General features: G+C 40.3%; 1 protein-coding gene across 1 annotated transcript in view; it reads left to right on the forward strand.

Annotated features, from left to right (window-relative positions):
- Positions 1 to 1,123: 1,123 nt before the first annotated feature.
- tshz1 (teashirt zinc finger homeobox 1) overlaps positions 1,124 to 14,869 on the forward strand; it is a 42,139-nt gene continuing 28,393 nt past the window's right edge. Inside the window, exon 1 of the mRNA XM_034298549.2 lies at positions 1,124 to 1,684. Coding sequence (XP_034154440.2) covers positions 1,645 to 1,684 — 40 coding nt within the window. The 5' untranslated portion in view covers positions 1,124 to 1,644. The remainder of the gene's footprint in view (positions 1,685 to 14,869) is intronic.

Consider the following 14,869-nt stretch of genomic DNA (forward strand, 5'->3'; position numbering starts at 1 on the left):
CAAACCCAGTCATCAGATCACAAGTGTGCAGTTATCTAAGATTTATCAGCAGCAGACATGCAGTGAGTGCATGCCTTCAGCTGCAAAATGATGACACCTACCAGTACGTCATGCCGGAATAGTAAACTTCTTGCGTTGAGCGTGCGTGAAGTACTTTTCTTTTTCCTTCTCTTCCACTGAGATAGAGAGACAGAGCACTAGACGCGCGTGAATATGATATGCTATAGCCACACGTTAGGATGCACATCAGTCTGTTATGTCTGATTAGCATTATCATTATTATTATTATTATTATTATGATTATTATTAGGTGATCCGTTGTCTGAAAGGAAGAAAAAAACAAGCAGCTTCCCCTTTTTTTTTTTACTCCAGTCGACCCTGTTCGGGAGGAGGAAGAGAGAAAAAAACAGAGCAATTAAAAAGATTGACAGCTCGGATTTCACTGTCAGAGTGACGCTCCTGGAGGGGTGGAGTGTAGAGGAGCAGGAAAGGCAACTCGATGCGTCTGTCTATCAGTTGAGACTGTCTGAAACGCTCTCCTGTCTTCAACGTGCGATCCTCATATATATATATAAATATATATATATATATTTTTATCTCCAGCGACCAGCCGAAGCCTCGAGCCTCACCGTTTCGCTCCCGGTACTTTCACCAATTAGTTGCTGTCCGTTTTTTTTTATTATTATTTATTATTTTTTTCGCAAGAGCACCTGGTTCTAGATTCTTTTTTCCTCTTCTCTCTCTCTCTCTCTCTCTCTTTCTCTCTCTCTGTCTCTCTGAAATCTTGTTTATCACGCCCGAAATCAGCTGTCCACATGTCGGTCGAGCATGCACGGACACTCTCGTTTGTGAATACCGGAGGGAACGTGGGGAAGCTGAAGAGCTGAAGAGCTGAAGAGCTGAAAGCTGAAAGCTGAAGCTCCTCCGCCCGGCCGGCCGCGCGCGCGAGTCGTTCCCGCTGACTGACTGACGTTAACCGCGTCCCCGTCTTGTCTTTTCTCCGAGTGCAGGAGCCTGAGCCGGCCCCCTCCCCGGGACGAGCGCGAGCGCCTAGACGGACGGAAATACAGTCGGACTGGGTGGTGTTGTTTTTGCTTTTTTTTTTTTTTTTTTTTTTTGTGTGTGTGTGTGTGTGTGTGTCTCTGTGTGGAAGTTTCCTCCCTTTTTCTTTCCTGCTTGCTGTCCGGGTGAAACGTCGCGCGCGGGGACGAGCAGGGAGAAATGGACGGAGCGGCTGTTGAGCAGTGAGCGAGCTGTGCGCCGTTACACACCGACACCGGAGATACCGCTAATGCACTGAGTCAACACCCGGGGCTGCCCCTGAACTCTTTACCTCCACACCAGAGTGCAGTTTGATCCATCAACAACCTTTGCTTTCTTCTTCTTCTTCTTCATCATCATCTTCTTTTTTTTTTTAGTAAAGAATAAAAACTGGGCAACACTCCGAGCTGAGACTTTAATCAACTGAGTGACTTTTTCTAAAGGAAGGAAGCAAGGAAGCAAGAACAATCCTAAAATCCTGATCCTGGCTGGTTAAAAAGAAAGGACCGAATACAAGATTTACCTTTTTTTCTTTTATTTTTTTGTCGTCGCCTGTATTTCGATTCTGTATGAAAAGTCAAGTGGAGAGAGTTGGAGAAGAGCATGCCGCGGAGAAAGCAGCAAGCACCGAGGCGATCTTCAGGTAAGCCCTTTTCACACACACACACACACACACACACACACACACACTAAACGCATGCGTTGTTTGGTTGTGAACATCAACAAACATTTAAAAGCAAATCAGTGGCACCTCACAGGCCACACAGAGTTCACTATCATCACACTATCTGCATGCTACTACAAGCACATGCATTAGGTGTTGTGTATGATGAACATCCAGAGTCAAAGTGAGCACGGACTGAAATCAGAAACTTTTTAAAACTATGTTAAAAATGCGAATCTAATCGTGCCCAAGACCCCCCGGACAATAAACTGCACTTTTCCAGAGTTTTCTGCACTCCTGTGTAGTTGCCTTCCTGGATTTGATGCTTGATTGATCGCCTGTCACGTGGCCGCCTTTGATCTATTCATTCCCGATAACCATCAGTGAATCATTCACCATGGAAACGCGCATGCGCGCTTTTCCCGAGGCTGGACACGCAGGACAACTTTTGCCCCCGCTGATATGGGGGGGGTGGGTGGGGGGTGGGAGAAAAGAAAAGAGGGGGAGGCATTCTTGGACTTTTTTCATCTCAGACAGAAAAGAAGGGGAGAGAGAGAGAGAGAGAGAGAGGAGGTAACCAGGGTGTGTCGGTATCACTAAATCATTCAAAAAGCTCTCTTTGTTTATAGAAGATATAGACTTTGTAATGAATAATAGTGCATTTTTGAAACGGATTGTAGTCTGTTAACTGGCGGAGTGCGAACTCAGTTCTTATTTCGTTACTACTAATCTGACTTTCTGTTCCTAGTGTTTGTTTTGAAGCTTCGTATAAGTGGACAGTTGCCTAGCAGTGGACGTGTCCTTCCTCTGAGACAGACAGGTCTGTCCCCCTTGGAAACGAGAGCTCCCTCTGACGGAATAGCACTGACAACGAGGATTCAGGAAAACACGTCTCGGTAGTACTTAGGCCCAGAAATCTGAATTATAAGAGGAAAATCGGTGACACCACATAGCTGAGTTACACTAGACATACTCGGTATTAAAGTGAAGCGCTGACATTTAGGCACATGCTTCTCCTTACTAGGCTTAATTTCCTACTCCCAACTTGAGGCGCATCAGTGTGAAATGGATTTTTTTTTTTATTTCCCGAACTCGGCTGAGTAGACTCGTAGGTAGAGACTGTCACCGGGAGTTTAAAGACTCTCCGAGGTGAGATGGCAGCTGGTAATGTGACCTGGCAGGTTGTACCTAAAAAAAAAAAAACAAGCCATCAAACCCCCCTGCCTGCAGTGAATATTGATTTAATTGTCTGTCTTTTGACAGCCATATGCATCATTGGCTGTTATGGTCAATCACAATTTGGCAGGCCCGGTTTTCCATCAATCCCACGGCATGACACTTTGAACAATCGAAACCAAAACAAACAGGGACACCCGAAATAGTCAGTTTAACCTTGGGGTGAGAACGAGGGTGAAAGGAAGTCTCAGAAGAGCATCATTTTATTTGAAAGTTATTGTGCTGTGATTCGTGACTACTTTAGCTCTCATTATGGAGGACCGAGGCACATGGATGTGTCCTGTTTCCGCTCCTCCTCCTTTCTAGACAGTCTTGGTGTGCTTTATTCACAGTTACAGCCTCGTGTTTTTTTGGTCAGAATCATTATCCCCGCTCGGCCGTTGCTTCGGTCGTGTTGGTGCAGCGGGAGCCGAGTGTGTCGGCCTGCTGCAGCCATTCGTTTCGATTTGCTGCCTTTCCTCTGAAGCGTACACATGCAGGCCTCCCATATTGAGCGCAGAGCCAGAGCAGCAGCACAGGAGAGCGAAACCGCTCAGCATTCAAGTCTGTATTTACATTCGAAGCCTTTTGAAGTCTCCTCCATGGGAGGACTCCCAAAAATTGACTGCACTGCAATTTTTTTTTTTCTTTACAAATTATCAATGCCTGGCTTATGTATGGGCGTAAACATAATTGTGTGAGATTGACTTTAATTCTAAAACCTAAAACCTCTTCGCCTTCATCTGTGTCTCATGAGGTCTGACAGTGTACACTTGTTTTTTTCTGTGGTTAAATCAGGGCGCTTGAGAATAGGTCCAGACAAATAAGCAACGAGGAGCCACCATTTTTGAACCAGCACAGGGAGTCATTAAACTCGGCCCTTCGCTGAGGACGAAAGGCTTCTTAATTATCAGGGAAAAAAAAGCTAACAGTTCGTCTGCTGCTTTCGTTAGATAGGGGCCCTAATTATCTGAGCTTCTGATGGATTTGTGACAGCGCCTAACGATTAAAGCTGACAAATTCGGCTAGGTGTCAGCTCGGCAGCTGCCTTGATGTAATCAAGTTGATATTATACAGTTCCCATAGCCCGTAGTGCCGCATTAACTCAATTTTCAGGCGCAGGTGACAAATGGACTTTGCTACCTGACTAATCACGTCACGGCAGCGATGCTGCTTAATGACCTTGGTAATCCTGGCTCTTAACCGCACCGCTGGGCCCGCAGACTCTCTCGTCCAATCAGGTGCCGTGTTTAGTCAAGACACTGCCATTATCTCTGGGTGTTAAATCACCACCATCCTGTATGTTATTGAACGTGCTGCCTGGGTCTCAAACCCTGAGCACACCTTCTTAAACCAAGTGCACTACTTTGAAACACACCACTCTTTTAGCTACTATGCTTAGTTAGAGGAATCTCAGGAGAGGAATAAGTACAGGAGTTGTTTATGTAGCGGAGTACATGGCTTTTATGTTTCGTTGAGTAATTCTGTATTTATCATGGCTGCAGTAGTGCTCTTTAATTGAAGATATGTTTCTAATCTTTTTTTTTGGATCAGATGAAGAAGATAAACAGATAGACAGATAGCTGTTGCTGTGTTTTTGTGTGCGTGTGTGTGTGTGTGTGTAGTGTGAGCATTGCTATTCCCTACAGAGTGTGCAGTACTCACCCGTAAAGGATCACACTTGTTTATGCTGACCTTGGCTTACTCTCATAATCGTAATCACTCTATCAAAATATTTCTAAATTACACAGTACATTGATATTGATACAGATCAATTTAATACACCTTTTTTGAAGGAAAAACTCTGGAAAATAAATGACATCTGCAATTTTTAAAAAAATGTGTACTTGTATTTCTGTACTTTTTATACTTTTCCCGTGTGGTTCATAGATTCGTAGTTCATTGCATGAAAAGCCTGAGTGATCGGCATGCAGCGAGGCTGTAATGTATAATGTAACCGTGAATCAAGCCTGCTGTCATTAACAGGTGACATTGACCTCTTTAGTCGATATTCATGTTTAGGCCCAGCACTCGAAAGCAATAGTTTAATTTGCATTTGCAGGATCAAAGCGCGTGGACTATAGGAAATCAAAGAGTATGCAGTTGTCGGGGCGGGTGGGAGCGACGAGCCGCTTGCCTCGCAACGCTGAGGTTGAGTTGAGTAATGAAGATAGATGACAGGTTTTATGGGGAAAAGCACGGATCGAAATGAAAATATGTTTGGGTTTCCCGTATGCCAGGGGTATGACTGCATGCAGCGCTGCGGTGCAATAGAGCTCGCTCGTAGCCTAATGAGCTTTTATACAATTGGGAGTTTTTAGTTTCCACATAAGTTATGTCAACTCGCCGTCTCGTCCCAGACCGAATTAGAGGTCTCCAGACTCCCGTGTGTGTATGTGTGTGTGTGTGTGTGTGTGAGAGAGAGAGAGAGAGAGAACTGGGGTTGTGGTTATACGTAATGTTCATACTGTCATAAATACCAAACCATTTGACTAGGGGTGGGCAATATGGCTAAAAATATCATATCGTGATACGATACGATAAGTAAATGCAGTATACACAATACACACAATATATGTCATGATATTAAAGTTTGATATTTAGGTCCATGTTTAAAATAAGCAACAAAACAAGTAAACAAATTAACTAAATTAAAAATCATGTAAGAGTGTAATGACATTTTTATAACGCTGTTTACAAATTATATAAACAAATAATCAATAAATTATGTGGAAAAGGAGAACACTGTGGTGTCATAACATCACATTATATCGTCACTGCACCTTGCCCTACTTTTAACATCTACATTACTCCACGTCTACATTACTCCACGTCTACATTACTACTAATACCACACTACTATAGACATTTTCGACAGTTGAACATGAAATTAAAAGGACACCTTGTGATGATGTTGTGAACACACTAACGCTTTTGAAAAAAAATAAACTCTTAGAATTTGGTATAGAACTATATTTGTGTTACATCTAATGAGATAACGAGTGGTGTAAAAGTGTTGACAACATCCATGATATCTTAAAACAAAGTACACTGTGATGTAATTTATCATTATGTGAATATTTTTTAGTTATTATAGCTTCATGTCAAACAGCCCTGCTATTAACATGGGTTAACATTGTCATGACAGTATTATGTATAAAGAATAAGACTCTACAGGTCATGCTATTATAGGAAAATAATCAATGACAGGGAGTTAATGTTGCCACCGCGAAGTTGATTAATGTCCTATACCAGCACACCTGAAGTGTGTTTAGCTTTTATACACAGCAATTTGATTACAATTTTTTATTTATTAAAGAACGACATGTCATACTTTTTATCCATTAATTGTTACCTTTCTAAAACATCCACAAAACAAGTTTTCACTTACAATAAAGCAGTGATAACTTTTCGTTCCATCACCAGCCTCTTTTTTGCCTTTCTTTACGTTAATAAGACAAAAAACGCACCTTACCGAAAAACCGCGGAGAAGTCCTCCATGTCGGAAAACTGACCGTAACTGACAAAGCTCTAACACTGGAGACTCCTTCCAGAAATGCTATATAAGCACAGCCTCACGGAACACTTCACCATATCAACAATTACACTTTTTTTTCTAAGCTGTTTATATGGAGTGTCTGCCATAATGATAACGCATTAGAGCGAGCGCATTAATATAAACCTGTGATTTGTCTTGCAGCTGGAACTACTGAGAGCCGCTGTTATAGAATGTTAATCAACACCTTCTGATCAATCAGAATAAAGAATTCAACAGCGATGTGATACAATAATAAAATACTATGTTGTTAACCAATTATCCTTCATTCAAGTGAACTTTAATTGAACCTTTGTTTGGGGAACAGAATTGTGAGATTGCCTTCTTTGACAAGGACACACAGGACAGTGTGTTCAGTTTGTCCAAAATTTCAGACAAGTCCTTGTATTGTCTTCTCAAACACAAATCACAAATGCTAGCTAAAATATGCTGCATATCTAGGTCCATCTTCTCAAATAGTCATGACATTTTGAAACATAAACACTATATTGAACATCTATCATATGAATGTGTAGTGTGGACACTGCGTGTGTGTGTGTATCTGCAATTACTCAACATCACTAGCAGAAAATGCAGGACAGAGAGGAGGTAGCTTAACACCAGTGGAGGCTTGCAGCATGGTATTATGGGAACTCGAGCTATCAAAGAGGCCAGCTGCATTTTATCTCTCCCTCTTTCCCTCTCACTCTCTTTCTCTCTCCATCTCTCAGTCTGTCTGTTTTGATCCCGTATGTTTCATTTCTCAGCTAATTTGGTCTGCAGTGAGTCAGAGCGAAGACAGAAAGGGAGGGAGGGGGGGAAAAGACAAAAGAGAGAAAAGCTGAAGTCCTGCCCCGGTAATGAGAGTTTGGGAGCTCGGGGAGTATGCAGAGGTCAGTGTGAACCCACGGGACGTCGTCTCACTCCTCTCACTCCTCTAAGTTCTGCACTGCTCTCATCTGTTCTCTCGTTTTGTCACACTCTTGGAGAAGGGAAGTGGTGATGCGGATGTTTACTAGATTATACAGCGAGGAGAGAACTCGAGCACTTGAGCAAGCACACTCACAGATAATCAGCGTTCCTCGCACATCCACATTCAAGCCACACAAATCTGCTCCGTCCTTTAAACCGCGTCGCAGGGGTCCAGCTTTTGATGTGTTGAGTCTCTGGCTCAGAGCGAGGCACTTACTGACCTGCGAAGGATGAAACCAGCATTTCACAGCGCGCACACACACACAACACACTCGTGTCACGACTGAAAGATTTTGTAGCATTGCTTCCATGCTAACAGCGTCATACACATCGGCTTCGACAGATGAACATGAAACAAAAGCAAGCCTTTTGATGATGTTCAGTAAACACGTTGTAACGCCTCCTCAAACTCGGGGAAGTGCCGTCCTGGGACTCTGTGTTCCTCGCCCCCCGTTCTTCCTTCTCCAAATATCCTGCAACATACAAAAGGCCAAGATGAAAGTGAGAGAACGTACTTTTTTGCAGCCTCTTAACTTGTATCCTTAAACAAAAGCTTTCAGCTATTTTAGTTCGATGAGAGAGCGGAGAAGGTGTGAGAGAGACAGAGAGAGAGAGAGAGAGAGAGAGAGAGAATGAATGGGGCCTAAAATAAGAGCTGGAGAGCGAGAATAAAGGAGTGGCATTCGGAAAGGTATTAGAGCTGACAGATGAACAGAAGTGGAGAGAAATTCTCGCGCAGCAGCTGGGCCTGCAGTCATTATCCTGACAGGTGTCAATTAAGAATTACGGCGTGCCCGAGTCGTCCGCGCAGCCCAGCTGTCTCTGCACCGCAGAAATAACACTTTACCCTTGTCACTGTGTTAGTTCTTCGCCCCGGCCTTCGCAAAATGAGCCGCCCAAGCGCCAATCGATAACCAGTGTATTAGCAATTATTTTGCACATTGATTTACGAGGGCCAACGACTCCTACTGTGCTGTTATTAGCCCGTGATTAGATCTGCCCGAAAACAGACACACACACACACTCGCAACCCTGTTGCCAGGTGGATATATGTTTCCTCCGAGGCCCTGAGGTCTAGAACAATCTTAGTGCACGGTGTTAGCAGCCCGGTTAGGCCCTCCATCATGAGTGGCCGTTATACAGACAGGCCTCTTTAGTTCCCCCACCCCAAACACACACACAAACACACACACCCGTGTATGTGTGGGACGTGAAATACAGTCCCATCTGACGCAGCCAGTGGATGGATGCTGATGGAAAGAAGTGTGTGATAAGCCTGCTGCTAACAGACCCAGGTGTTAGGACAGCACAATATATCGCCTGGTAAACAGAATCGCAATATTGATCGAACAGTCACCAAGGTTCCAAATAAGGTTCTGTTGAAAATATTGAAATATCACAGAGTTTGCATGATTAAAATCCATGTAAACACGTTCAGGATACTCTTTACACTTTAACCTCACCACATTATTTTATTAAATGACAGCACTGCTGAATTCTCAAATCTGATTGGTCAGAAGGTGTTGATTCATTTTCTATAACAGCCCCTATGACAGCAAGGCAACTCACAGGTTTATATCAGTGTGCTTACTTTAATACGTTATTGGGTCTATAGTAACAGCTTACACAGGGATTAGTACGGCAGAAGCTCTACATAATCTAAGACTAATAATAAACAAATTTAAAAATGTGTTGTTATTTAACAAAGAAAAATGTCTAATCGTTGAAATTGTTGATATTTTTGTGAGGAGTCTCCAGTGTCAGTGCTTTGTAACAGTCGGTAGGTTTTCCTCCACTGGAAAGTCTTCACGACAGAAGACACTTTCTGGCTTCTTGGAAACATGACAAGCTGCTCTGTTTTTTTTTTTTCCCTTACTAACTTCAAGAGAGAAGCAAAGAGGCTGGTGAAAGAACAATTGTTTATAGCTTCTATAACTTAAGGAATTAATTTGTTTCATGGATGTTCCACAACATGAAATGTAATTTTAAATGGGTAAAAAAGTATGACATCATTCTTTACCAAGTAAAACTTGGAACTGCTGGCAAATTGCTATGATATAAAAGGAATAAAACACTTTGGAGTGTGTGGTTATTGGAAAATAATAAACGTCAGGGTGGTACCAGTAACTCCGCATCACATTGGGCCACATCACATTACATCAATGATTATTTTCCAATAAGAGCGCACCCTGTTTTATTCGATTCTTTACTTGTGATTGCAGTATTTTTGTCGTGCAGTATTGCAGTATTTTTTATCATGCAGCCCTACTCAATTCCCTGCGTAGATGACACATGGAAGCACATTTTTATTTTAACACCCATTTAAAATGAACGCCAACCCAAATACACTCCAATATGGCTTGTGTTTTTGTGTGGGTACTTGTGTCTTTTGTATATGTTAATTTTATTAGTACTCTATTACATTGTCAGTGTGAAGAATAACACAGTAACCAGTGTGATACTGGCTGTAAGAAGACCATCTGTGCTTTTTGTACAAAGAAGCCATGCATATTGTGCTGGAAGGAGAAGCTTATGACAAACTGCCCACAGACACCTGTTGAAACACTGGAAGTATTTGCTGAAGTCCATTATGTTTGCGAAACAAAGTTCCAGTTCCTTCAGCTTGATCTTTATCTACATATACAGACTGTAGATATACAAATATGCCACACTTATATTTCTCGAATTTGATTGGCCGGAAGGTGTTGATTCTTCTTCTGTAACAGCAGTTTAGACTGCGCTTTTTCTAATATGGGAATGCTCCACATAAATGATTTTGAAAAAAAAAAGCATGTAATTATTGATATGGTGACGTTTTCTGTGAGAAGGTGTTTATTTCGCGTTTATGGAAGGAGTCTCCAGTGTCAGTGCTTTCTAATAGTAAACTTTAAGTTTTTCTCAAAATTTGCATTTCACGGACTTTCCACAGCAATAAGTGTAACTTCAAATAATTAAAAGTATCGTTCTTTAATAAGTAATAAATTGTAATTATTGGCAAATTTGAGTTGGGCTACATTACATCACAACATACAATTGCTGATTATTTTCTCTTGTCATGTTTTATTCCTTACATAATGACAACAGTGACTGGATTTTACACTGCATGTATTTCCCTCATACCTAACATATACATATGCAATTATATTTACTTTCAGTACGGGCTGTTTCACTGATCATAAAGGACCTTTTCATATAAAATTTCATATAATATAATACATTTTATAAAATTAAGCACTGATTTATAGTGGTGTCTATGCGACATAAAGACACACACCACAACATAAAAAAGAAAAACACATTACAACAATCCTGAGCAATATATCATTCTTGCAGTATTGACCTCTGCAGGTTCCAGTTTCCAGGTTACAGACTCCAATATGCAAAAGAGCACTCAAGCAAATCACAATATGGACAAAACAGCATATTAAAATTACACTGCTATACGTTGTGATTGTGTTAAGCCTTGCCACATATTTAAACAAACTAGACAAGCTGTGATGTGTCATGGTTAAAGTTTGGCCATTATGAAATTGTCCAAAATCAAAATCAATTATTTCTTTTGTTTTACGAGTCCACGATTGATCAAAACACCCACAGTAAACTTATCTGGAACTAGAGCTGCACTATATAGATGAAAATAATATATGTTGCTACACCTTGAGGTTATGAAGTGACTTTCAATATATTATACAAATTGGTGTATCGATTTGACCAAAATTATGCCAGTGTCGTGATTTATCAAAGCAGCTACAGAAAACATATCTCTGAGATGGGTAGAATGATCACAGAATACAAGAAAACTGGTTTCTTTAGAGAGTTCATTTGCATAGTACAGAGCTCTGCAAAATGAATGTTGAGATGATGATTAACAAACAACATTTCTAATCTTTTTAAAATGACTACTGACAAATTTGCTATAAGCCTCTTGAATTCATGCAGTATTGCTTTAGATTGAAAAGTTTTACAATCTAAAGGTTTATTCAGGAGTATTTGCAAAAGTTTTGCAACTCTAAATCTAAACAAATGTATCTCTGAACACATGCACACTACCTAGACTAGAACACCTGAATACTAGTGGAGGAGAAGGAGCTTTCTGAATAACAGCCAACATGATGGACAGGCAAGCATAGCTGCCTATTTATCCTGATTGGTTGGATGTTGGTGGTTTTATCAAGATCATGGTGACTAGAGTTTTTCCTTCTGGGTAGATCTGATGTGAAAAGAATTTTAAAAATAGTTTAAAAATCACTTACAAATCATAAAACTCACAAATTACACGTTTAAAACAATAATCAATTTTTATTGTGAGGCCACATCAATGACTACAGATCAGATGAACTTTTCATATTTGATTCAGCAGAAACATTGCCAGTTCAACGATTCACAGTTCATAAACTCTAATAACATTTTCAGGACTAAGACCTGTTGGTTCTGGGCCGTTAATGCCAAGCTTGATCATGATTAACATGGCTAAAAGGTTTCTTCATCTCATCCTGAACTGCACCATGTTCGTCATTTCTCTAAACCTCAGCAGCATAAAACAGTGAAGCAGACAAGCCACCGTTAACACCCTCTCACTCTCTCTCTCTCTCTCTCTCTCTCTCTCTCTGTCTGTCTGTAAGCCCATAATGCATTGCTCTGAATCGGCCACATAAAGACTGCTCTCGCCTTTTATGAGCCAACTTGAAGCACGTCTTAAAATGGTTGCGCGAAAACGCCTTGACTTCCAGCGTTTCTGTCGTGACACTTTCATTGGCTGTTTTTTGTGGAGTGTTTAGGGCTGAATCTGCAGTCCATCACTCTTTAAGCTGGTGAAAGAGGACTCTGTCACCCCCCCATCTTTTATTACCGCACCGATAAAGACCAGGGTGCACGGAGTAGGACAATAGCAAGGTAGTGCTTGGGGTAGCTGTAATTTTCAGCCAGTGGGGAGAACTTGTATGTAACTGATAGCAGGCCAAGAAGTAATGAATATCATTTTTTGGCCACCAGTTTTATAGCGCTGATAAGGCAGCTGGGAATGGATACGGCCGACGAGAGCCGTTTGGCTTCGAGATGGACACCAGACAGGGCAATGACTATTATATTTCAGGTGGTTTCATGATTGGGGTGCCGTTTATCTCTTGTAAATTGTAAAAATGAAAAACTTTATTTAAAAAGAAAAAACATACATTTAATCATTCGAGTAAGAGGGTTGAGTATTTTAGCATAGAATTAGCGAAAACACAAAATGTGCATAACTAACATCCATGCTAATGATACGAGGACATTACGGATTAGAATTTTTTTTTTAAATGATTAATTGTTTAATTTATAATTTACTTTCAATCTATAATTTAGGTAACAGGGGTGTATGTTCAAATCAACCATGTCAGATAATAGCACAATACCACTGAAAAAAGAAAAAAAGAAGAGAAATTAATTTCTTCTTCCCATGATCATCAGGAAATGCAGATGATGCAACTTCCTGTTTTGGAATATTCTAAATATTTCATAGTGGTCATTGTGTTCAAGTAACAGGGTTGAGGGAATGGTATGGAACTAAAATGTTCAGTATATTTTTCATAAGCTGTAATAGATGACTTGTGGAAAATGATGTTTCAAGCATGAGATGTTAAATGGATTCACAGTGTAATGCAAAAATGAGATTTTTGAAATAATTTAATGATTATATTTGAAGGTAAAGTGTAGTTATATAAATAATTTAATGATTATATTTGAAGGTAAAGTGTAGTTATATAAATAATTTACTGATTATATTTGAAGGTAAAGTGGGCTGGGACAGACAAAATGCTAAAATTTCTAAGTGCTAAGTTATTTAAAACGTCTTTTACCTTTATATACATATTTGTAAATGTAATTTCACTAGGACACAAATGGCACTTCAATTTAAGAATCACCATTAACACTCTCACTACCGGTCATGCTTCATCTCTTACTCTATATCTTTCTTTTCCTTTCCATCTCTGTACTATTTTGTCTGATAGTATATGGTAATTGGTGTCAGCATCATAATCACTAATGTGACCCAACTCATAAAAACATCCTACACACATTTTCATCTCCGTTTATTTCTAGGCTTTGATGCTGAAATAGATGGCTAATGAACATCTACGCTCCTTGCAGTACATTCCAGTGCTGCATGAGCATAATGTGTATTGTTTGTGTATTTATGAAGCATTTTTGCTCATTACAGGCGGGCCTGCATGTCGCGACTCGCCTCCCTGCCTCGACTTTATCAGTAATTATAGAGATCGGACATGATTTCACTCACATGCCAAATAGTCACATGATCTGTAGACAGCCTCACACAGGCAACAAGTCTCAGACAGGAGGAAACCGTAGGGACCGATCCTGCTTCTTTTCCTGCTGTTTCTATCAGTGTGAGAAAGCCTGACGCATCACAGTGTTTCATTATTGAGGCCATATGCACGGAAGCAGACAGGAGATAGGGATGTTATGAATGACACAGGCTCTGTTGCTCGCATATATACTCACTCATCAATACTAGAGTCTGAAATACATGCGCGTGTGTATACTGGAATACATATAAGCCAGGGGTATTCAGGTAAAATTTGTGAATGCATGGCTACACAAAATCTCATGGCTACACAAAAGGTCTGGATAAGCAAATAATATGACTGAATGGCGACAACAGTTAAATTCTTAACTATGCTGATTAGATTATGGCTCTAAATAAAACAATCCAATGTTGTTATGTTTTGTACCGTATTGGTACTTCATGTTACCACTTTGGTAACGTAATATTTGGTAAACATTCTCGTTTTCATCTGGAGCTTTTTTTTTTTTTTTTTTTTTTTTTAACTGTTAAACATATCATGTTGTCGGTTTGCTCTTCAGAGCAGAGCGGGTAAATAAAATGAAAAGTCTTTGAGAAATGCCTTTTTTAAGCTAGTGTCTCTAGCTAATCTCTGTAGCTAATCTCTGGTCCAATGAGCTGCCTTCAGCTAAAAAAAAAAAATACATAAATGCATGTAATTGGCTGCAACTGGTTCCTGTTTAGAAAAGTCGCTGAATTGGAGCTGATTTTTTTTTAAATCCATTTATTAGCTCTAGTATTCTGTTTGAAATCTTTAAAAAATACTTTGTAGGGACCACATCTGGACCGTGGTGTGCCAGTTGAGCATGCCAACTGCTGATATACGCACACACTCGAATCTCACTTGTTTACTCGAAACTCATATGTAATGGAATATCTAAGGGCAGTTTAATTAGGACAATCAGTAAAGCACAACACATGGATCTGTACTCATTCTTTAATAGATAGGACTACTTTCTTCAGAGGGATAGATTACAGGGAATTATTTGTTACTGTATTGTTCCAATGTTTACAAGTTGGATAAAACTACATAAGAGCACTTTGGGTAAGACTCATGTCATGTCTCTCATCCTTAAACCTTATACTGCTGGAATATAGTGGG

The sequence above is a fragment of the Pangasianodon hypophthalmus genome, chromosome 23 (assembly GCF_027358585.1).
Source record: "Pangasianodon hypophthalmus isolate fPanHyp1 chromosome 23, fPanHyp1.pri, whole genome shotgun sequence".
Lineage (NCBI taxonomy): Eukaryota > Metazoa > Chordata > Actinopteri > Siluriformes > Pangasiidae > Pangasianodon > Pangasianodon hypophthalmus.